The sequence below is a fragment of the Astyanax mexicanus genome, chromosome 15, assembly GCF_023375975.1.
Source record: "Astyanax mexicanus isolate ESR-SI-001 chromosome 15, AstMex3_surface, whole genome shotgun sequence".
NCBI classification, from domain to species: Eukaryota; Metazoa; Chordata; class Actinopteri; order Characiformes; family Acestrorhamphidae; genus Astyanax; species Astyanax mexicanus.
The window spans coordinates 32,543,437-32,568,185 of record NC_064422.1 but is presented as its reverse complement, the minus strand read 5'-3'; the positions used below and the strand labels follow the sequence as shown (position 1 = coordinate 32,568,185).

The window sequence follows — 24,749 nt, the reverse complement described above, 5'->3', positions numbered from 1 at the left end:
TAAATGCCTGTACATGGAATGACCCTTCCACCTGGCACCCATTTGCCTCGAAATTGATCACTCTTACTAACAGGTGTGGATGTTCCTACACCATCCACCTGAGGTAGCACTTCATGATCAATTTACATACTGCATTCCCATAGCTCTTGGCATATCAGTGTAGAGCAAAATGCTAAGGGTTAACCTCTATCTTCTCCTCCTCATTCTCATCATCTGTAGCAGTTTCTAGTAATCCATCGACACTGTTTACTACATCTGAATCTGTAATTCTAGGAAGTCTGAGTATGCAGGTCCAAAGTGACCCATTTTTTGGGAATCCTGTCATCTGCCTTTGAGGTTTCCATTTATCTTTGCAGATTTGGTATTCCAGAGTTAGACTGCGGTTCACTGTGAATGCTGAGTCCCCTCGCACCATAGCTGTGAAGAGCGCCCCCTTGCTGTTAACATAGTGTCCCGGTAAGGACATCCACTGGCCAGTGGTGATGTTGTAGCAGTCTATAAGGCAGCGCAAGAAGTCATCAGAAGGACCATTCCTCATTACATATAACTTGTCTCCATGTGCGACCATGCAGTGTCCGTAACTCTGAGGCCGTATCATAGTGGTGATCAAGATCCATTCATCCTTTACAGGAACGTATTCGTAGATATCCGTAGTGTCGGGAGGCTTCCAGAAACACACAAAGATCCTCCGGCGTGCGACTGTGCTCGCCGCACCTGCCACCGGGCGAGGAGCATGCTTTACAAAAGTCCACTCATGAGTAGACACGTCACAAACTTCTGAAGAAGAAATGATCCTCTTGTCGTACTCACCACCAAAGGCATACAAATGTCCTTCGTGACCCACAAGAGTAAAGTTGTACCTGGGCTGCTGAGGCCCATCAAACATGCTCCAGGAGTTGCTGAGGACATCATAGCAGAAGCTGAAGTCTACTGTCTCCATGCTAACCCCTCGCACGCCTCCCACCACATACAGCCTGTTGTCCACCACAGCCACCCCAGCCATGGAGGTGCTGGCATCTACGGGCAGGTCAGTCAGGAACCTCCACTCACCTTCCTCTTCATTCAGGGACCACACTGTCCTGAAGGAATCCTGCAGAATCTTCATAGAAGGAGTGTGGGTCCCTAGAGCAATAAAAGAAGCAGGTGAAAGTGACTCCACATAGCAAAGCATCTCCTCTGGAAGAAAGTCTGCTGCTTCCTGCAGGTCATGGAAGGCATCACGGATGAACAGTGCTGCACTATGGAACAACCTCCATAAGCCAAACACAGCCGCCGTATGGTACAGAAGGAAACAGTTGTCCGTGTCTAGGATGTCTATAAGGTGCTGGATCAAGGCCTCCACTTGAAGAAACGCAGCACATTCTGCAGCCTCCACAATCTCATCTGGATCGCTCATACTTGGCTGTTCGCCTCTGGAGATCGCCAAAGCGATTAGGAACCCCCTCGCCTTCAGACCCCCCTGCAAATGAAGCTCATTCTGATGGCTCTCCCTCATCCCAGAGCGGAAAAGAGCGCGGAAGTACTCTGAATTCTGGCTCAGCAAAGCTTTATCCACAGTAAACACACTACTTTCCACCCTTACCCTCAAGCAGTCTGCAGCCCCCAGTCCCTCTTCCAACCCAGACGCTTCAGACTGGGCCTTAGGACTCCTGTCCAGCTCCAGGTTGCTGGGAGGCTCCATAACACCTCCAGCTGGTCTTTGTCCACCTAGTAATTCATCCACGCTGACCATGTGGCCTGAAAGGAGGTCCAGATAATTATTGTTTTTGTCCGAGCTTGACGCTAAACATAAGCGTGTCAGTGGTACTGTGGTGCTTCAGACACACTCCTCTCCTGTTTCTGAAAATAGAGCCACCCTAAAGATAGCAACGAGGCCGGTCACCAGAGTCAGTCAGGAAAGGGAGTGTGTTGGCTGCAGTCAGAAAGAGTCTAATCTTATAAATATAAAAATAGTGCATAATGTTGTTCTAAGGGTCAATTTTCCAAAACCAGATTGAGACTAAAAAGGGCTTTCAACTTTTAGTTGTGATTCTTTATTATTATTATTGCAATTTAGATAGGCTTAGATATAATTTAGAGTTGGCATGGACACTTTATGGGTTATGTTTAGGGCAGTCAGTCAATAGTTTTGTAAACCATAAACAGAAGAAGTAACATAAGATTTTTTTGCTGTTATTCAGAAAGTACTCTAAGTTGAACAATTGTGTTTTTTTTTTTCTTTCAGTGGTTGCCAAAATAAAATTTTCAATCAAAATTGGTTGGTATGATTTTATTAGTAAATAAGGAACATAGACTCAAAATTACATGTAAATTCTTAACCATATTACATAACTCATATTTAAACACTGAAAAAGTTTGTTTGATTAATAATTAATCACATTTGATGGTGTAATTGTGGCAGAACAGCAAATTTAACCCCACTGCAATCAGTAACTGTATTTATAATAAATAAATAAATGCACTGTATAATTTAGCAGGTTACTCAGCTGTAAAGTTTATCACAGATAAAAGATTATGATGAAATGCGAACGTCACTACGACTGTATCTCAGGTTCTACAGTAGGTCAGTAGAGTTTCAGAGTGAGTTCAGAGGATGATCAGGAGGTGGTGACAGCAGTAATAAGTCTATTAAGAGTGCTGATTATTTCCCCCTCTACCCTCTGTACCCCAGCACTGTTTAGGCCCGGGCCGCCCATGTTTTCACTGAGCTGGATTCTTGGCATGGGAACCAGGGATTTTCCATGTTCTGGGTGTTCATTTGGTCTCATTCCCACTTGTCTTTTTTTTTTTCTTTTTATCCTTTTTTTTCCTTTCTTGAAGACTGGCGCTCTCCTTATTTATGCCTGCCTTCTGATCTGCTTCCTCCACATTATGGGTTTCTGTGGTGATGAGAGAAAAGGGGTTGCTGAGTGTTTGGACAAAGTCAAGAGGATTGAGGTTCAGAATTTGTGTTTAGGTTGGGTATGGTGTAGGTGTGTGCTGAACGTATTGGACACAATAATGTTAATATAATTTTTAATACTTTGGGATAATTGTGATAATAGTGGTATTCTGTCTTTACTGTGAAGTACTGTACTGTTTAATAACACTTAAATACCCTAAATACTTCCTAAATGGTTTTATAATGCCTTATATTAGTATGTGCATAAAGCATTATTAACAGAAACTGTAAAATATAAACTCTAAAATATCTACTTAAAAATCTGTAAAGTCAAATGCTTGTATTTTCCAACATGTTAAGTATATCACTGTTAGTACATATAACTTATTAAACTAGCTTATGACCATAATTATAAGGTATTATGTTTGTCATAAAATGCATTGTTTTTGCACATAACATTTTTTAGAAAGTACTCATGGGGTGTTTCTTTGTATAATTTTGTGTATTTGTGTAATTCATGATCAGTTTGAGAGGAAGAGGAGAAAGCAATTGCTAGCACTTTTCTTTTAATCACTGGCAGATGCAGAAGCACTCATAAGCTGCTTTTCTTACCTCCCAGTGTATTTTCTGCCTGTTACAGTGTCACAGGGTGAGGGAGGAAGGAGGGAGCTTGGGGGTGCAGAGTTATGAGAGTGTGTGAGAAAAATAGTTTCCATTTAGCTCTGTTGAGACCCTCCTGAGCTTATGTGCTGTATGTAGGGCTGCTCATTTTCCTTTCCCACCAGCCCTTGTTTTCCAGGTCTGTATCTTTACAACTGCATTTATTTCTCTGCTTAAAGGAACAGTTAAGTATAAATCAAACTGAGGCTCAAGTTAAACAAAAAAAAGAGCATTTCCTAAAGAAAACATGGAATGGTCGCTCATCTAAATGGAAGAAAAAGAATGACAAACTGATGAGTGCAGATCAAAAAAATTACTGCGAACTAGAACTTTGGAACCTGTCCCAAATGAGTAAAAGTAGTTTGCAAGCTTTCATAAGAAAGAAACGGTTTGTTTTGGGTGTGGCTAAAATAGTTTGGGAGTAAATACAAGTATAAAGGGATGGACAATTGACAAATAGTTGAGTGCAGGTCAGTATCACTGTGGATTAAAGCTCATTTACCTGATCTGAAGGAGGGAGTACATGAAGTTTGGTGGCTGTCAGGACAAAGAAACTCTATGGCTTAGGCATGTGCTAAAATAAAAGGGAGTTAAAAGGAGGAATAAGGGATGAAAAAACAACAAATACATGAGAGTGGGTCAGTATGGCCATGGATCAGAACGTGGGGACATATATCAGCCCACAAAGAATATGCAGTTTGGTGGCTGTGAGACGAAGAGGAGATTGGGAATCGGAAGGAGGACAAATGAAGAGGAGTAATGAGGGATAAAAAGAAAACCACAAATAAATGACTGGGTCAGAATTACAGTGAATTTCAGGAATCTGCCCTCAGATAGTATATACAAAATGGTGTGTGGTGCTCAGGCAGTGCAGAAGATTGCCACACAAGAGAAAACAAGTGATGAAAATAAGTATAGTAGGTGAATGAGTGCACATATCCAAAATCTGTATACAAGCCTAAATCGTTGATCTCTCAAAAAATGTGAAAATAAAAAGAAGGAGGAAGGAGAGAAAGAATCGAAATCAGATAACAATTATAGTTGCTATATTGTTGTGTACAACCATAATTGTACAAGTATTTAGAGTTACAAGTCTAATATACTATAGCTAAGAAGCAATAGCAGCTCACAACAGTTAGCATCATGCAAATAAACTGCCTGAGGTTGTGGTGTAGTCTCAAATGGGCTTGTCTATGTGGTTTACAACACTGTTTGACAACCTGCTTTTATAACAATGCACAGAGGTATGTTCTATTGCTGTAATAGGCACTAGCGGTCATTCTGAAAGCTGATTTATTTATTTTTTTTAAAGTAGTACTCCTAGCAAACTTTCGCTTTCGTTTACAGTCAGCATCCTGTGTCTTCACCAAGGCTCTGAGCCCAGTTGTTTACTAGCACTCCCCTGCTTTTGTTTTAAAATGGACACTTATTCTGCCAGTTAACCTCGCTAACCCATTTGGCCATGTCACATTCAGCAAATAGGCATCTGGACTGAGCAGAGCAGGAAAGCATAAGGTTTCAATCAAGTGTAAGAGGAGTCTCTGTGAATCAGTAATCTTTCAGGAAGAATCAAAATAAATCAACATCATGGTTCACAAGCCAACCAGCACCCTGTTTTCCCTGTGTGGGTGGTTAATATAGAGGAGGCTCAGTGCTGTGTGTTTTGCCCCAGGGCCGGCGTCACTGTGTGACGGGGTATCATATGTAGGGATTTAGTGATGTTTTGAGTTGAGTGATTTGGGAAAGCCACTAGACCACTCCACACCCAGCTAAAACCATTACTCCTGCAGGCAAACACGTGTGGAATTCCTGTCTGAACCGCGCAGAGCTGAGGTCAGAGGGAGCTCAGATTCAGGGTGGAGGAATTCCCCCTCACTGAGAAAGGCCTAAAGAAAAGACAGGTGCACAAAGGAGGAGCTCCTGGGATTTACCTGTTGTTTATGATGCAGATTGCATTTATTCAAATCCAGATCATTAAGATCATATTAAAAACTTAACAACCTTATCATGCATTAGAGTTAATAAGATGTTTCTGTTAATTATCTTAAGATAGTTATCTTAATTATCTTTCTCTCTTTCTCTCTAGCCTTTAATAGCAAGGGAGCCCTTTCCTCTTCCTCCAGCTCCAGCATGTCTCGAGTCTCCAGAGGGTTACTACGAGGAAGCTCAGCCCTATGATTCAGCTATCAATGGTAAGCCCTCCTCTTGGACCGCTCTCAAAAACAGAATGTGCAAAACTCTGTTCCAGATCTTTCTAAACAACAGAATAAGTGTCATATAGGTTGTGTTCACACAGCAGGTAAAAGTGGCCCAAATCTAAATCAAACTAATTGTGATGGTTATTTTAGTATGTGTATACTAGCTTTTTAAAGCAGCATTCCCAAATATTTTTTCATTTAAATTTAGTTGAGTTGGGAGGTGACAAAATATTCGAAGCAATACTATCTGTCTCCTGGCTCAACCATCCCTGCCTTATCTGATATGTTCACTCTACATAAAAGCAGAATGGTCTAGTAGGTTTGTCTCATTCTGTTATGTTGTCGTTCTCTACATTTTGAAAGCATTTAATGAATAAATAATATGAATGAAACAATATTCCTTTGGTATAACAAAGTAATTTATTTGCATTAATCTGCATTAAAAGTACTCTTCTGCATACTCTGTAAAAATACACATTCTCATTAGAGAGGTCTCTAACTCCCCAAACCCCCGAAACCTATGGACTGTCGCTTTAATGTGACCACATTTGTCTAAACAGTTCATGCTGGGCTCATCACAGAGAATGTGCTTGATTTTGCTGTAAAAAGGTCACATTAATTGGACACTTATTTGGTTTGCATTCTTGGTTCTTGGATAAACTTTGTTTTGAAGCTTTTTATTTTACTTTAACAGTACAGCCTTATCCTTCTGTGAAGGATTTCTTTACACTTTCTTTACCTTAAGACGTTGTGATATGTGCCACTCATTGCTGTTGTCCATATTTCCTTCTCCGCACATCAGAATTAAAAAAATTATACATTTAGTATGTTTTGTCAAATATGATGCAAAGGATGGAATTTGTGCCACTTTTACCTTCTATATCATCACAATCTTAATGAAAATTTGCCTGCACTAGTTAAAGAACTTATTTTTAGTTCAGGAATCCGGCAAAAATTCTTGCTGTTTGTGGAGCTTCATTAACTCATGTAAATTCAGTGTACATGGTCACCCCAATCAGTTTACACCACTCATCCCCTCTTGTCTTCAATAAATAGGCAGAATCACAGTCTCAGTGTCCTGATTTAGCACAATTTAGCTACTGTCACCAAATTCTTGCTAATGTAATTGAGAGCTACCATATCCAAATTTGGTCTGCAGCTTTTTGGAAGGTTCCCCTTTCGAACAGTGTCTTGACACAGAGGACCCTGCAGCTAGAGAGCAAAGAGAACAGTGATGCTCTTTGTTCGGCTGCACTGGGTCCTCTGGCACTGAACACAGTGATGGAACATTGACCGTGAGCCCAGGAAATGGAGGGCAGCTGAGGCAGGGTCTGGGATGGATAGAGGAACCTTGCAGTGAGATGATTTATATCTTCAGCAAGTGTGCAGAAAACCCAATGACCTCATCAAGCGGCTATCTTTTTCAACAATTAAAGTGATACAATGATTGAGAGGCAAAATTATACAATTAAAAATTATACTGTATGTAGAATCATGTTATGAATATTAACACACCCCATGAAAACTGTTGTTTGTTACATATTTAAACACATGGGCAATTAATCTTTTTTTTTTTTTTTTTTTTTTGGCGATGACCTGTATTTTCACTTAAAATGCTTAAAATTAGAATCTGATGCAACACATCACCTGCAGATAATAAGAACACGTCTCAGACATTAGTGTAGCGTGATCTTGATTATTGAAGTGAGTAAATCACCATGTTCAAATCCAAAGAGCTCTCTGAGGCCTTCAGAAAGGAGGTTGTATGAGCAGATTCTAGGAAAGGGGCTGAAAGAATTTCACAATTGGAAGTCAGCTGTTCAACTTAACAGATCCAATAAAAAAAAGTCTCCAACAGTCTTAAATTGTCACTACAGGACTTATCACAGGTAGCTGATAACAAGATTTAGATTTTTTAAATAGTAGGTGTGCAGTGCATAATTTCTGTTCTTGTTCTGACTTCTTTTTGACTTCAAACAAATAAGGTAAGAAATAAGATGTCTGATATAACAAATCAATAATCTTTCATAAAATTAAACATCATGAATCAATAACAAATTCAGAATAATCCCTGTTTTGCAGAACCGCTTCTTTTAGTAACTTCAATGCTATTTTTTTATATCTAGTAATGACTGCAGACATTACTCTGCAGCAGATGGTTACTGGTAGTAAACTCTGGTTTATTCCAAAGAACTGTTTGTTTAGAAATGATGTGACAAACTCATTGGGATGTGGTTAATGTGTAACAGAAGCAGCAGTAGTAATGTATGTAGCTACAATCACTCAACCTGTTTTTTTATAAATAAACAAAACCTTTATCAGATAAAGTAAAACAAGCAACACATTGAATAAATATACTCTACATGCTTGCTTGTGCATTTACACTTATTGTTGTTAATAGCTTTTGCTGGGTCATTTACCCTAAAATATGACTCCCTTTTCCCTTTAATGACACTTTCAGCAATTCATCTGACCTGAAATGACCACACATTCTTTCAGTTTCTTTCAAATGACACCTCAGGCAGTTTCCATATCTTATCTACTCTAACAATCTTTCTGTTTGGTTGCTTTTGATGTTTAGATGTTTTAACAGGGTTAATGATTGAGGGAAAAAACTGTACAGTATGATATATGCTGTAATTCATCAGAAACTGAATTTGTTTTTTTTTCTGCATGAGTGGAGAATAACAAGCTGCAGCGCTTAAATATTAACTGGTGAGGTGTGATCCTCGCCACAGAGGATGTTTGTGATCTTACTGTGCAGCTATATATATATATATATATATATATATATATATATATATATATATATATATATATATATATATATATATATATATATACGTATGTGTGTATATATATGTATATGTATACATATACATATATATATATATATATATATATATATATATATATATATATATATATATATATATATATATATATATATATAGCATATCTATACTCTCTTCATCTCGCTGTGTTTTTACACTAGCATCTTTCTAGCAGTGGTGGAGGAAGCGTACAAACCATGTAGAGATATAAATATTAGAAGTAGTAAATGTAGAAGTCCTACTTTAGAGATCCGTTTGAGTTCAAAGTACAAAATTGTTTGCCTTCAAATGTACTGAATTTTTGTACACTAGTCTCACTCTTGGTTCAACAGTAGTTTAATAGAATGCATTATTTAGTCTTATTTAGTCAATTCTAACTATGCAAACAAGCAAAGATAGCATAGTTCATTTTGTCAGTTTGCAACCTAGTTACAAGTTTGTTAAATTAAAAATAACCTGTCCTGCATCTACATATTCAATGTATTCCAGAATTTATGTGTGCATAATAGCTCCCAAAACTGTATGCTTGCACTGGGTAGCAATGTCCTAAAAAAAAAAAAAAACCCTGTTGAAAGCAAAGTGTGTATTTGGCCAGGTGTGAATACAGTAATCAGGTGCAGACAAAACCATCTGAACTAGGACCATTAAAATGAGGTCATGTTCTGGTCCTGAATGAACTTCAGAGTGTACTTCACAAGCTTGAGCTAAACAACTCCACTGGCCATTAACCTGATACATTTGTCCATATAATTAATACAGCTATAGACAAAAGCTGTCTGCCAGTGCTCTGTGTTAAACTGCAGATGGGAAAAAGCACTAGTCCAGATCACAGGACTTTTTAAATTAATTTGTTCTCATTTGTTTTTTTGTAATGCATTTTATGAGCTTGAATTTTTCCCTGTATGAACAAATTAAACTATATACACTAAGTGTGAAAATGTCTTGATTTAGCATATTTTTAGTGAGACTTAAAAAACTTTTTGGACATAATGTGAATCTGACAGTTATACTTTATCTTGTTTTAGAATTTTGTTATGATCTGATCAAAATAATTCTCCCAAGTGACCTAAAATACAATCTTTTTAAGTTGCATTATTGTAGATACAATATGCTCTCTGGTATATGAACATGTCTAAGATAGCAATGTTTTCTTATCTCTTGCTCACCAAAAAGGAACCATGTAACTATAATCTATACTATTGACTACTGCTTCGATAACAAAATGTGCTTTCTGACTATTTTTGTAATGTACTTTCAATATTTTATCAGATTCATAGTTTGAATTTGTTGTAGGCCATACACTACACACACACTAAATGCCACCAGCTCAGAGACTGTATGCAATCTGCACTTTAACACTTCCACTATTACTACTACATATACAGTATGTAATTCTAACAGTGTTTCAGTGTACTGTCCAACCCAATATCAGTATAATAATGACCAATTGATATGAATTAAATATTATTCCTGTCAGCTAAGTGAACAACTAATTGTAGATACACATATTTTGCAAGACAGCCTTTCAAATTATAAGACAGAATGAGCAGTTTACTGAATTGTTGGTCTGTGTAGGTCACACTGACTGCCTGAATACTTTATACTTAACTGAATATGATTTAGATCTTGATTTTCCTCAATCCAAAACCTCTGTTAACATTCCTTTACTTTCACTTCTTCCTGACCTAACTGAATTACTTGACCTTGCTCCATCTTCACAGATGAAGGAGATGCAGTGAGCAGCTCATATGAGTCTTATGATGAAGAGGAGGTGTCTAAAGAGCAGCCGTCTGCAGCACAGCACCAGTGGCCATCCACAGAGGCGTCCATTGAGCTGATGAAGGATGCACGGATCTGTGCTTTCCTCTGGAGGAAGAAGTGGCTGGGCCAGTGGGCCAAACAGCTGTGCGTCATCCGAGAGAACCGTCTCCTGGTGGGTGATCTCAGAGCCAGTGTCGCACACCCCACTTCCCCACCCACTGACTGACCCACTAATGCTGCTAGTGTTTACTGAGTGTCGGGCCACTACACTGCAGACTGCAATACTAAACATTTTAAAATATTTTTATTACTACTAACATCATATATTATATTTAACTGTTGAATGAAATCACTGATACTGCACAGCAAACAAGCTCCAGACTTCAGTATAATTGCAGAAGTTTTAGGACATCTGCTTGTTCGTATATATAAGTTTATCCTAGGTAGACTTCTTCTAGGATTTGAGCATTGCTGTGATGATTTAATTGCATTCAGTGATAAGTTTTGTCATCCCAGACTTCCCAACTCATACCGAAAATATTGAATGGATCAACTTCTTTCCAGAAAACAAAGCCCCACTGCTCCATAGCTCAGTGGTGTTTACCTCTATAGTCCACGCCTGTAATTAGAAAGAGTGCCTTTAGATTCATATATTCATATATTCCCTTTAAAGTGGGTATGGTATAAATGGTTGTTTTAAATGCTGTTGTTTGTGTCTGCAGTGTTACAAAAGCTCAAAGGACCAGACTCCCCTGCTGGATGTCAGCCTGGTGGGATGTAGTGTCATCTACAAAGAGAAACAGCTGAAGAGGAAAGAGCACAAGCTGAAGATCATCCCCCAGGGCGGGGAGGCCATCGTATTGGGCCTACAGAGCAAAGAGCAGGCTGAACAGTGGCTGAAGGTGAGGCTGTGTTATGAGAAAACACACAAACAGTGGCTCTCAGTTTGGGCAGTTAATGATTTACTCTTGTTTTATTCACACAGGTGATCCAGGAGATTAGTCCAAAATCTGCAGAGAACTCTGACATATCAGATTCCCCCAGACTCATCTGTACTAAGGTACAAACTCAACCTTTTGTTTTAACAGGGAAATGACAAATATTTTAGCCCAAGCACTGATAGCCATTATTTGCATTAGAGGGTATGCATGTGAGAGAGTGGGAAAGACCGACTGAGTGGCAGCATTAGCATTCAATCTGTGGGAATTTGTGAAAACACAAAATGGCAAAGAGCTGTTGTGTGATAAACTGTAGAAACAGAAAAAATATATCCTTTTTATAAATCATTTTACAGCTCGAAGATAAAGAGCTGAGAATTCCTTAAATTTACAGAACCAACTGGAGTTCAGGCACAGAATCGTGCACACTAAGAGGCTTTGTCTGTGCAGCAGTTCTCAATCCTGGTCCTGAAGTATCAGTGCCTCATAAGATTATACTAATTACAGCACACCTGATACAACTAATAAACTCACTGACCATATCTCACTAAGGTTAACTGAGTGTATCACAGCAGCAAAGCACTAAACAAGCAGGGCACTGGTATTCCAGGACCAGGACTGCAAACCACTGGCTTTAATTTAAATTCTGGCCATACAACTATGATGGGTCCAACATCCTTTATTTTGGTATGAACATTACAATAGGGCCTTCCCTCTAAATGTTTTAATGATGAATAATAAAGTAATAAAATACATTTGAATATATACAGTTCAGGTTCCTGCATTTTAAAAGAGGAAGTCTTTTTACTTATTAACCATATTAAACCACAAGCTTTAGTAATTCTCACACAAAGGGTCATATGTGGTCAACAAATGAAATGTAAATGGTGTTGAAAGTAAACATTGATCATACTTTTAGAGTGTCAGATACTGACAAGACAGTCACAAACATACACAAACCAGCACAGTCATGCTTACTGTTTCTATTTAAATCATTTACATATCATTCTTAATTCCTGGAAACATTGTTCCAGTAGCGTAATAATACAAGTTATATTATTAAGCCTGTGACAATAGCAATTGTTTTATATTATGAACCTATATTTTTATTTTTTAGCGTGATAATGCATTTATAACAATTTAAAGAACAATGAAATGTCAATGGATATTTTTGGAGACTGTCTGTTAAAAGGTTTTAGTGTAATTTTAATTACATTCATTTTTAAACACTCATTTGCTTTGAGTAATGTTACCTGTTACATCTGCTCTGTGTGTATGGAGGCACTGTTAGCTGCCCACTGTTCTCAGGTCAGGTTTGTGTACTAGGCCTGTCCTGATTATCAATATTATCCCAGACAAAATTGCAGCAAATGATATTACGGTCAATTAAAGACTGTTTTATGATTCTAGTATAATGATAAAATAACATAATACATGTGCATTTTACTTTTAAGGAGCAATGAACTATTATTATTTATAAGTATTTACACATTAAAATGGAATATAAGGATATTTAAATATCTTGCATAAATAGAGAAAAAAAGCAGTTTTATGCAACATACTGTCTCTCAATAATGGGCCCTCCACTGTAAGTAGCACAATGGTCAATATTGAGGTCAGCAAAGATCATTGAGGTTATGTCCATTTATTGTACAATAAGTTGATAATGTAATTATAGTGTCAGGTCTGGTGTTTGTTCACAAACCTTTGCAAACAATGTGTTTTCTCCGCCACAGATTAAACATGGAGACTGAATTCTGCTGTTAATTTCTTTGCGATTATTTAGAGATCTTTTACTAAGCAAGGAAATCTAACCACATCATTTCCTTCAGTTAGATTAAATCAGATAGAGAAATCAGAAATGAGAAACAGGCTGAACAGCGTTACCTCTTCTGCTCTACAGGGTGAGCTTAATGAGAGATATTCTGTAGCCTCAGAGAGCGGCAGCAGCACAGACAGCCATGCTGAGAACCTCGAGACTAAAGATGGTGAGATTGTCGTTGCCTACATTCCTGTATCCTTATTTTGCATGCGTGTGGTACACAATGCGACGGGAAGCATTTTCTCATTAAATGTTTTTTTTTTTTTTCCAAGCAGTTAAAAAGAAATATGGTGCTGGTCTGAAGTTAAGCAATCTGATGAACATTGGGAAAAAGAAGATTTCGTCTTTAGAGAGTCCAGAGAAGTGTGTGGACACATCAGGTAAATCATTGTGCAGTAAATACATAGTGTGTATTAATATGGGAAACGGCACTGTTAACACCTTTCTCGTGTTTCTTACAGGATATCTGAACGTGTTGGTGAACAGCCAGTGGCGCACCCGCTGGTGTCTGATAAAGAATGGGCAGCTTTGGTTTTATCAGGACAAGGGCAAGTCTAAGGTGTCCCAGCAGCCTGTGCCTCTGGAAGGGTGCATGGTCCTGCCAGACCCCAGCCCTGAACACCTTTACTCATTTCGCATTCAGATGGATGGAGAGCAGCTTGCTATTCTGGAGGTAAGCAGGAGCAAAGATGCCTGTTAGCGTGTCTTTGATGCACTAGAGTAGCAGACAGGGCCTCTGATGAAGCTTGTTCATGTGTTTTGTATGATTTATATGATACTTAGTTTCTTAGTCTCTCACAGTTGTTTGGTTTGACTCAGCTGGCAATTTGCAGGGCTTAATTTGGTCTCTATATTTGTATACTTTTTATCTTACTCTTTTTAAAACATACTTTCTTAGCTTACTTTTTGCATATTTTTTTGGAAACTAAATGTATAGTTTATTATTGTCCTGACCCCAGTTTCCCAAAAGCGTCATAGCATGAACAGTGTTATTAACATGAAGAGAGAGTGCTCAGTGTGATGCTCGCTCCACCGTCTATGAATCATCTTACAAATTTACAAACTTAAACATAACACTACATCAGGACATTTAGGAATTCAGATAGCAGTGCCCGATCTAACTTTTTTTTTTTTTTTTTTTTTTTTACTTAAGGGAGCATTTTAACTAGACCCACATGATCTGTGCAATTACACTTTCTTATCAAAGAGGTCTCTAAATCCCCATATTCCCAAAACTTGCTGCTTTAAACAAGGCTGCTACATATTCAATGCACTGCGAGCGAAAAATAACAGTAAAGCAGTATTAACAGTTCATTGTGGTATATATGATTCTATCAATCCTGTCTACACTTTGTTTTAAGAGAAATTAAATGGTTAATACGAAAGTAATGTTTGTATTTTGCCGGTTTTATCCATAAACATGCGGTTATTAAACCCTATGTGATAAAGTATACTCTCAGCTGAAAGATAAACAACCGATTTCCTGCTCACATTCCAGCATTTAGTGATTGGCTGCTTATAGTCTATTTTTAGAAAGACATTTTTCTGTAAACAAAGAGAAAGTAGAAAAAAATTACTCTTCACTCAAAGAATAATGAGATTCTACTGAGCAGCGTTTAACATGACTGCCATCTTCTGGGCAAATTGATTTGTATGTAAAAGTAACAGAGTCAAAAGTTTGGAGACACATTCTTATTCAATGTTTATTCAATTATTATTCTGCATGTGTAACTGAATAGCTTCCGTGTCTTCAATTTAAAATGTACAATGTAAAAATCACAAAGAAAGAAAACACATTAAATCAAAAGATGTGTCCAAACTTTTGAATGGTACTGTATATGATCTAATGACTCATTTTTAGAGTTTCAAAAATATTTAGATTAATTTCTCTTTTAACTGAGATGATCTTGTATTTTGCCCAACTTTAGGCTAAATCATCTGCTGATATGGGTCACTGGCTGGGGTTACTACTGTCACAGACAGGGACCAAAACTGACCCGGAGGATCTCACCTATGACTATGTAAACTCTGAAAGAATATCCAGTATAGTCAATGCAGCCAAGACCTCCCTGTAGTAAGTATTAGGCTTGTCTGGTGGACAGCCTGTATTTATAAATACATTAGTTTAATTTCAGAATTTCAGCTGATTTTATTACAAAAGCACAAAGATTTTATTTAACAAATCTTGCAGTTTTAGGACCAATGTTTCCAATGCTTGTGAGTTATAAACAAGAAAAATCACTTTTACCTATTGAATTGAATTTTGTGTGCGTGTGGGGAACGATTTCATACATGTCAATAGACACTTTTGACCCAATCTATTTCATATAAGACAAAACAAATAAACAAAAAAAATTCTTACAGTACAGTTTCTTACAATTTTCTCCACAGAGCATACCTGTTAAATCAACCTTAGTGACTGAACCATCCTGAGATTTACATAATTTCATCATTTTAGAGACAGTTTGACTTTGTAGGAAATTTATTTGTTTGCTATTTTTTGTCAAAATGTTTGCCTTTAACTTCTGACTATTTTCAGCCACAATTTTTTTAAACTTACTTACTGTTTATAAATGCTATCTATCATTATAGTCACATGAATAAATCTGAATGATGTGTATGCACATATCATGTCGTGTTATTTAGCTCTGAAAGTGACCAAAATAGACCTTTTTCATAGCTTATGCATCTGCAAGGTCAAGGGTCTGATTACCAAGAAAATAAATATTACACCTGTATTGTCTGTGTTAAATTGAGATGCTTATAAAATATATGTAAAATCTATTGTAAATCTGTGTTATACAGCCTAATGCAGAGAAGATACTCTGAGCCCAACACTTACACAGACAGCCCCCCTTCAAACCCCAACGGCTCTGACGACATATATGATGACGTGGCCTCAACAGAGAATGAACAAGAGGTGAGCAACACTGTCTTGGGTTTAACTTTTGAGATGGATCATATTTTGGTTTTGAGTCATCAGCGATTTTACAGAATGAACTCAGTTTGACTACCAAAAAGAAAAAGTGTAGAAAAGCCCACACTGTCTGTAGAAACAAAGAAAGAGAGTCATAGGATAACTCACAGGTTTTAATCCTGCGCTTTCTGTGTTTGTCTTGCAGGACGGTCAGGAAGGCAGCAGTGAGTTGGTGAACTCAGAGCAGGACGGGAAAGACAGAGTGTATCTAGACCTGATCCCTGTGCGCTCCTTCCTCCACACGAGTTCGGGAAGAGTGTCCCCCCAGTCCACTCCCTCTCCACAGACAGAGCGCAGCCCCACCCCAACTCTCACCGTCGAGACACAGGACACTGCGAATGAGGTCAGGGCTTGCAGACCAGATCAAACTATATGTCTTACTTCTGCCTCAGTTCTGAAACCCTTAGTTAGATACAGCAGAATCTCTTAGATACAGCACAGGATTCAGAATTAAATCTATACTTTAAGCTAAAACATAAACCAGGGTTAGTTCAAAGACAGGAACCAGCCAGTATCGGTCAGTAGAGGACTGGAGTTAGATTGATCTCACTGTTACTATTATGTATAAAGCTAATGTCTATGATATGATAATATCTTGTTTATTAGGCTCTAGACCCTGACAATTAAAAGCGGTCAAGGAGGCAAATTATATGTTATTATATATAAATTATATATATAAATTATATTTTAAATTAAATGAAATACAAATACGAGAACATTCACCAAAGTTTAGACATTTTGGTTGATATTAGTAATGTTATCTAGTGGTTTAAAATAATTTGAGCAATTAGTTGAAGTGTTCAAATTGTTTACAACATGCAAGATCTTCCTTTACATACTATAAATAGTTAGATTTAAATTCAAGTTTTACACTATCAGTTAGCCCATGATTTAATAAGAATATTTTAACATCTAATTGTACAGGGCGAGTCAAAACTCGAAAACGATCTGAATACCACAGCGGATAAAGCCAACATATTTCATTTCATATGCATCTTATGACCTTTGACTTGCCCTGTATTGTTGCCCCTATTAAATACTAATATTAACTATGTTAAATATATATGTATTACACATTTCATTTGCCAAAACTGCTCAGTTTGACACTTGCTACTCTAAATAAAGTAATGGACTATAATGAATCAAGAGACAAAAGAAACAGAAATTCAGTGAGAGAGCAAAATGTATGTAGACAAAAAGAAAGAAAGAAATCCTTACATAAATAATACAAACCCTACCTTTAAAGACTTGTTTTTTATTCTGGCCACAGTGCGTAATGTTTGAGGTTTACTCCAAAACTTGGTGACTTGCACAACTGATTTAAATGTTTTTACACACATTTTTATAAAGTTACACACCCACAAGACCTCAATGGCTTTTAAATCATGCTGCAGTTGCTCTAAATGAACCGTGTGGTCTCTTGCAGTGTAATTTGTTGTTTTCTTCTTTTGCACATACAAGTAACTCCTTTTTGACTACCATATTTGCAGTGTGAAAAAAACATAAAATATCCCTGTACATTTAAAAGCTTATCATATGTTTGTTTCCACTTTTAGGATATTAAATCTGCAGTGTCAGTGTATGAAACTTCATTACCCACAACCACAGAGTGCCCTGATGCTCCTCCACCCATCGCCCCGAGACCCGATCTAGACACTCCAACATCCTCCAGCTCCAGTGTGCAGCCCCAGAATCACCAAACACAGTTACAGAACCAGCACCAACAACAGCACCAAACACCCCACTCTCAGCCCCAGAGGACCTGTCTGCCCAGTCAAGAGGGCCCGAAGAAAACCACTCCCCACAGCCCTAGCAATCCACGAAGCCATACACTGAGTCAACTACACACACCTTCACACACACCTCAAAGCCCCCCCACCGCCCGAGGAAGAGCAGCAAGCACTGATAGATTCCTCGACAGACTGAAGCCCTCTGCAGCAGGTGATATAAGTCTACAGCGCTACAATTCAACAAACATATCATTTATTCATGCTACTAAACTGTTTCCCAGCAGCTGATTATTTCACTGTCTTAATCTGAATCTCTTCCAAATTCCACCCTCTGCAGCGTGCACGGGGTCAATCGAGGTGAAGCTGGGGAAGAACCGGACGGAGGCTGACGTGCGGCGCTTCACAGATGAGAGAGACCGGCTGGAGCGAGAGAGGGAAGAGGTCAAAAACACTCTGGCCACGCTGAGGAAGGAGAGGAGGGAAGCGAAAGAGGAGCTGAGCTCCTGCAAAGGTACAGCAGCTCCCTCTACAGGACGTGTTTAAATTCTCTAATACTCTTTCAACAATAGTAGTTTGTCATGTTAATTTTTTAAAAAGAAGAAAACTCTACTTTTCACTGAACTAGTGATTTGATTACAGATCACTTCTATTAATACATTCATAATGAAATGTTGTCACAATGTAGAGAGTGCATTAAAATGATATACAATTTATAACCTGTAGTGCCATCATGACAATTTGTTGACATTTCTGTCAAAATACATACATTACCAACTAACTAGCTGTCAGTTGGTCGCTTAAAAAGTGAAAAATTTCTATATATACACTCCTCCAAAACTACTTAAGCCAAACAAAAAATGTGTGTAGCTGTAATTGTTTAAACTAATTACCGTATATGAATAATTTATCCCTTAATCATTTTTAAAAACATGCATTACATTAGAAACAAATGTGCTTTATTTAGACCTATGTTAATTCAATTTATAAAGACAATTAAAACATTTTATCCATGAAGGGTTTTATATGAACAGTGGTATTGTGTTGCCTTTAATAGACTCCTCTAAACAAGCGTCTCTGGAGGCGTTTCTGAAACAGAGGGAGGAGGCGTGTCGAGAGGCGGAGCGTCGACGGGTGGAGGTGGAGCTCAGCCTGGTTGAGGTGAAGGACAACTTGAGGAAGGTGGAGGCAGGACCCTTTACTCTGGGCACCACAGTAGACAGCAGCCTACTGGAGACACAGCCTTTGGTCAGTGTGCCAACCAGGGTATGGCCCTCAAACACTACTACTAGTTAAACATTTTAACAGTGCAGGTCTAAAAAGTGCCAACAACATTTTTAAGTAAATTTCTGCCTTTAATTTCAGAATGATGTCAGTCTATCTGCAGCATATATATATATATATATATGATTCTGACCAGTTGTTCTCTTTCTTTTCAGCCCAAGGCAGCTCCTCTTGCCCCAGCAGCACCTGTTAACAATGGAGATTCCTCACCTGTAAACTCAGCTACAGCACTGAAGAGCAGGCCTTTGTCGATCATGGCAGCAAGCAAAGGAAACGTTCTGCAAAAAGCCAAGGTAAGGAAATCTGTTCTTATCCCATTTCAATCTATCTCTAATCTTTCTCTTCTACCTCTGTTTGTCCATCTAACTATGTTTCTTGTCGGTCCAATCTTATTTACCCCATCTGATCTGTAGGTCCAAGCTCCCCTTCTATTTTACTCACATTTACTTAATACTTATCTAAACTACCTACCCTTTTTACTCTTATGGAAATGACTTACCTGGGTAAAACACAACTCTTTTTTTCCACAGGAGTGGGAGAAGAAATCAACAACCTAGGCATGAAAATGGAACTACAGAGCTCAAAATGTGATCTTATAAGGACCCTCAACAAAGCAGAGTTTCTGGTCAGCTTCAGCTGTAATGTCTACCTTGGCCAGGCTTTTTTTCCACAGGAAAGAATGAAGACTTTCTTTCTTCAGATGTGCCTCTGCCCCCTCAGCCCTTATGGAACACCACCTTTTTCTTCAGTTACTCCATTGAGAGACTGCAATGGTACTGCCCACTGCTGGCAGCTTTGCAGAGGTAATGCTGTTGTCTTATGGTTCCCCCAGCAATGCCACTGGACACGGTTGAATCCATATCTATTTAAGTCTTTTTTTTTTTTTTTTTTTTTTTTTTTTTACATGGAAAAATAGAGGGATTTTAATATTTTTTTTTATTGCAGTAATGAACAGATTTAAGAAAGGATGTTGTACTGATCGTCTTAATGGAGATATCCTGTGTAAAATAGACTTTGGGCGTAGTGAAACATGATCACGAGTAAGAACTTATGTATAGCCAACCTCAGTTCGTCCCCAGCATTGGGAACTACAGCACTTTTAGCTGGCCAATACTCCAAACAGGCTTACAATGCTAGTGATGGGGCATAGTGATGCCCATCCAAAGAAATCACTTAAACTCAAAGTAGCTCTACACTTTATTGGTAGAATTCTGAGGTCTATTTAAAACAAGGCACTGAGAACTTAAAGTACACAGATAGTGCCTCTACCACTGCAGTGTGCTGCTAGTTTAAGCTTATTAATGGTGTTAGAACTTGGCTATATGAAAAAAAAGTTTTTTTTTGTTGTTTTACTATAGCCATAGTCCATTTTATACTGAAGGTCCCTCTTAGCATTAGCCATTTAATACAGTCTAGACAGTAGCCTGGTTCATGTATGCTGGTAGCCTAGATGTAAATGTACAAAGCAGTTCAATATTGTTCAACTTATTACTGTATGCTATCTAAAACATGCACTTTTTATTCAAATAAAAGAGTACTGACAAAAATGTGTACTATTTTTTAAATACCAACATGAAACAGCTCTTTATGACCCAACTTTTGAGAGAGGAAAAAACACAAATTAAAAACAATATACAACTGGTTTTAGTCTCCAGCAGGTGGCACACCATATAAAATTTATGTACATTTAAATTTTTTTCAGAATTTTACACTTTAAAACAGGAACACTTCCCCATTGGGTAGCGTTATCATTAATATAATTCCTATATTATACCAATCAGCCAAAACTTTAAGACCACTTAAAGATAGTTAACAGGAAGTCAGGACTTCAGACTTAAAGCGATGGGGTGTATGGTAAAGAGTAACGGAACTGTTGGACCTCATACGCAACTTGGTAAATGCAGGAAAAGTTAAGATATTAATGTATGGTAAACAGTAACCAAACAGTTGGATCTCAATACTCATGTGTTGGTGTTCAAAAGTCACAGCATAGCTGAATGTAAATTGATCATAAAGCATTAGGCTTGAGAACACCTACACCTGAATTTGAGGAGTCAGAGAGCACGGCTGAACAACGGCCAGTGTGCCAGAATCTTGCATGTATTTAAAATACCTTACAGAATGTGCGCTGTCCACTGTGGATGGGAACCATCATGACCAGCTAGATCTGAATAGACAAGTGACTCTGGCGGAAAAGATCACAGCCACATTCAATGCCTGAGGCACTACACATTTCCCAGTGGGTTTTTTTTTTAGCAGCTTCCATAAGACATGGCAAAAGTCATGGTATACAATACTGGTCCCTGGCCCATGAGTTTTGGCATGTCAGTGTATATCTTAATGCCCTAATGTTTTGGCTAATCAGCGTATACTGAATGGCATATGCATTTTACATTTCAGTTACACAGTAGATAAGCTTATAAAATAAATATATAAAATATGCAAAAAAAAAATATGTGCTGCCTATCAAGAAAGCATTTTGTCACAAAAAATTAAGAACAATAAAACCTAAAAATATAATAAAAAAAAGAAAATACATGCACCTCCTGCTGTAAGGCACTATTTTTGCATTTGTTTTGATGTGATTGCTTGCTTTCACAGCATTTGCAGCTGCCCGTTTGTGAAAGCTTAATGAAGAGCAGTCTTCAAACTCCCCAGAAAGGAAGTGTTGCCTCCCCCCTTTTTTCACATGATGTGTAATGATATGTTTACTGTAATAATGACAGATCCTGTGTTAAATGTGAGCTACGGTTAGTCTGATGATTCTTATTTAAGCAGATTTTTTGCAGTAGATCAATCACACTAATCCATTCTAAATCTGACAATACAAACTTCCCTTTAATGTTTCCCTTTCCTCTGATCAGGTAAGCTATGGAACTCTTTAAAGAGCAAGTAACAGTATGGAATGGCCTGTGTGCACGTGTGTTTGATCTGCCTGCCTCATCACTGGGGTCTTGCAGCATGTCTCCTGCGGTGCTCTTTGTAGCGCTGCTGCAGTTCTGTGCTGCTCATTCTGTGGCGCCGTCTCTGTGCTGCAGGTCTTGGGAGGTCTCCTCTGGAGGGCTGCTGTCTACTTCCTGTAAGACAATGCAACATATACTGTTATCACCAATGGATTCTCCACAAAAACACAACAAATACACTCCCAGCAATTAAAGCTTTCAAAAGACTTAAAGTTAACAACATAAATTAAGTGCCTTCCCAGAAGCACAATTTATGACCAAAATATTAGGATACTCAGCTTTTCCAAATCTTTTTAAATGTAGGTTTATATTAAGGGATGATACTCCTTGCATTCCTTCTTTTGTAGTCTTAATATGTGTACTCTCCCCTGCCTCCCTGTCTAATGGGTCAAAGTCAGATGCTCAGTGTACTTTTTTTCTTTTTCTTTTTGTACCTTTAATACAACAGAATTTAAATAGCGCACATGGCTAATACTAAAACAGTAATTCTAATGCCAATACTAGTTCTCGCTAGATGTCACACTGAGGTACTGGACTCAATTCTGTGGGAAAAAAACAAGGATTTTCACAGTTGAAGTTTTAGCTGAACCTTAAAACTCTGAACAATTGAAGTAAAAATTAGATATTTATCTTGTTTCACACCTAGTGGACACGATCAAGAAGGGTAAAATGCTAGGAGAGGCACTATTACACATGAACCACACTCTAACCCTTAACCCTACTAAATTAATTAAAGATTATTTTATGGTTATTCTATGGCAACAAGGCAAATTCTTAGTTATGCTACTTTTGCAGCTAGCTCCTACGTATGTTTTTTTTACACGGCAGACTAATAGTCACTGTGGTAAATTCACTTATAAACAGTGGTTTGGTACAGACGTGTCTCGCAATGAGGGCCCTCCCAGCCTCGGCATTCACAGCGATAAGTCCTGTTGAGCAGCACGCAGACGCCATCATTCATACATGGATTGGGCCTACACAGGTTCACTGGCTTCTTCACATCTACACAGAAAGGAGGACAGAACAAACAACAAAGATGTATAATAATTCAGAATCAATGTACGTAATTCAGATCTATAATTTACTGTTGCCTAATTTATTATTACGCCACAATTCATATCTTTAAATAACTACTTAATGAAGATTTAATGACTATAGTAATGGGTAGTCTAATGCCTGTAGCTTTTGTACACTGACATGTCAGAAGGAAGTAAAGATAAATGAATCGCATATTTTTTACCTCACTGGACAGCTGGGTAACACCCACACCTGTAGAAGTTTTCAGATGCTTTCTTGTGAGCAAGGTTAAACACTGGCCAGCATGCTCAGGGCAAGGTAATGTGAATTATCTGAGTTGGAGTTAGGCCTGATAGTGGCTGCCAGACAGATGGCACATTCTATTTCTAAAGTTGTTTTGACATTTAACAGTCCTCAATCTGTCACGTGTGTACCATGAATACATCACAGAAGGCATTACCATCCACAGTGGACAGCACAGCAGTGAGTGAAAAGGATGGTGACCAGCAGTATCTGGCTAGAATTGTCCATAGACAGACAACCGACTCTTTTTGCAGAAATCACATTAACATTCTATGCAAGGGGCTTCAAGAATTTATCCCACAGGGCAGTGCAGCATTCCTAAGGTTCCATGGGTCGTGGCAAAAATCAAGGGACAAGATACTAGTTCCTGTTCTATTTCTTTTTGAATGTTAGTGTACATAAAAACTCTAAACTGGCACATGCACGTTTGAGATGTTATTCTATATAACTGTGGACCATTACTAAACTGTACAAGAAATCACTTATCATAACAAAATATGGCAGCATGAATATTCTTTCAGTACAGTGTTCAATGCAGTTTTTATTCTATATTCTCACTCTTTCTCACCTGCACACACCATCTGCACCAGCACATCCTCAAAGTACTTCAGTTCCTCATAGAAGGGCACTGTAATCACGTGATCCTCGGAGCCAGCGATACGAAGCAAGTTGTCTTTCTGCACATCTCCTGTACTGATCACAAACACAGACACACCGTTGTCTCTGAGCTTCTGAGCTGGCACCGCTGCGTCCTCTGCCCCCGATCCGTCCGTTAGCACCACCACAACCTTGTTTACCCCTGGCCGTGCTCCCTTGCTCATTGTCAGGCTGCGAGAGTGGACATGGAGCAGTGCAGAGCCTGTGGAGCCTCTCCCACCTTGATAGGTCGCCTCCCCCACTGCTCTGAGCACGGCAGAGCCAGAGTCATGAGTGTCCAGCTCGAAAACAGAGACGGGCTGTCGGCCATAAATCACCAGCCCCACCTGAGCCACATCTCTGTTAATGTCAAACTGGACTGAGGTACTGCGCACAAAGTCCTGCAGGTGGATGAAATTGTCTTTGCCCACTCTTGCTGATGCGTCCAGAACGAAGACCAGGTCCACTGACTGACCCAGACATCCTGCACAGAAACAAAAAGATTCTTTAAGTGAAACTGGAACTGCCATTCCCGATAAATGCTATAATGGTTGATGCAGTTTGGTGCAAGGTACACATTGTTCTTATTGCTTATGTAGTGTATCTCATGTTTTTAAGTCTATGATTTTATTGAATTGTACAGTTTAAAATAATTTAATGATGAATCATTTATTTCAATTACCGTATTTTTCGGACTATAAGGCGCACTTAAAAACTTTTAATTTTCACAAAAATTGACAGTGCGTCT

The 24,749-nt window shown here is 38.4% G+C and overlaps 3 protein-coding genes across 9 annotated transcripts in view; 1 reads left to right on the top strand and 2 right to left on the bottom strand.

Annotated features, from left to right (window-relative positions):
- The window catches only part of afap1l2 (actin filament associated protein 1-like 2), a 56,594-nt gene extending 35,965 nt beyond the window's left edge, over nt 1-20,629 (top strand). For 2 of the 5 annotated variants that reach the window (XM_007259268.4, XM_022668973.2), the window contains exons 5-19: nt 5,628-5,733; nt 10,295-10,506; nt 11,057-11,236; nt 11,320-11,394; nt 13,176-13,260; nt 13,367-13,474; nt 13,556-13,767; nt 15,023-15,168; nt 15,900-16,014; nt 16,217-16,414; nt 17,628-18,012; nt 18,139-18,312; nt 18,856-19,064; nt 19,238-19,375; nt 19,613-20,629. In XM_007259268.4, coding sequence (XP_007259330.3) covers nt 5,628-5,733; nt 10,295-10,506; nt 11,057-11,236; nt 11,320-11,394; nt 13,176-13,260; nt 13,367-13,474; nt 13,556-13,767; nt 15,023-15,168; nt 15,900-16,014; nt 16,217-16,414; nt 17,628-18,012; nt 18,139-18,312; nt 18,856-19,064; nt 19,238-19,375; nt 19,613-19,639 — 2,370 coding nt within the window. In that variant the 3' untranslated portion in view covers nt 19,640-20,629. The remainder of the gene's footprint in view (nt 1-5,627; nt 5,734-10,294; nt 10,507-11,056; nt 11,237-11,319; nt 11,395-13,175; nt 13,261-13,366; nt 13,475-13,555; nt 13,768-15,022; nt 15,169-15,899; nt 16,015-16,216; nt 16,415-17,627; nt 18,013-18,138; nt 18,313-18,855; nt 19,065-19,237; nt 19,376-19,612) is intronic. The other 3 variants (XM_022668972.2, XM_007259269.4, XM_022668971.2) reach the window with 3 other exon arrangements.
- LOC111192358 (kelch repeat and BTB domain-containing protein 13) lies at nt 85-1,944 on the bottom strand. The gene has a single exon (XM_022668974.2). The coding sequence runs from the start codon at nt 1,730-1,732 to the stop codon at nt 173-175; it is 1,560 nt and encodes a 519-aa protein (XP_022524695.1). The 5' UTR covers nt 1,733-1,944; the 3' UTR covers nt 85-172.
- Nucleotides 18,741-24,749, bottom strand: part of vwa2 (von Willebrand factor A domain containing 2) — a 33,405-nt gene continuing 27,396 nt past the window's right edge. Inside the window, exons 13-17 of one of the 3 annotated variants that reach the window (XR_007424418.1) lie at nt 23,934-24,485; nt 22,925-23,047; nt 22,022-22,159; nt 19,293-19,360; nt 18,741-19,028 (exon numbers count right to left, since the gene is read on the bottom strand). Coding sequence is in view for 1 of the 3 variants with exons in the window: in XM_007259270.4 (XP_007259332.3) it covers nt 22,026-22,159; nt 22,925-23,047; nt 23,934-24,485 (809 nt within the window). In the remaining 2 variants the exon portion in view is untranslated. Of the gene's footprint in view, nt 19,361-22,021; nt 22,160-22,924; nt 23,048-23,933; nt 24,486-24,749 lie in introns of all 3 variants that reach the window. The other 2 variants (XR_007424419.1, XM_007259270.4) reach the window with 2 other exon arrangements.

Bases quoted from the DNA above. Each gene is read 5' to 3' on its own strand.
- LOC111192358 (XM_022668974.2), bottom strand. From the start codon at position 1,732: ATGGTCAGCGTGGATGAATTACTAGGTGGACAAAGACCAGCTGGAGGT.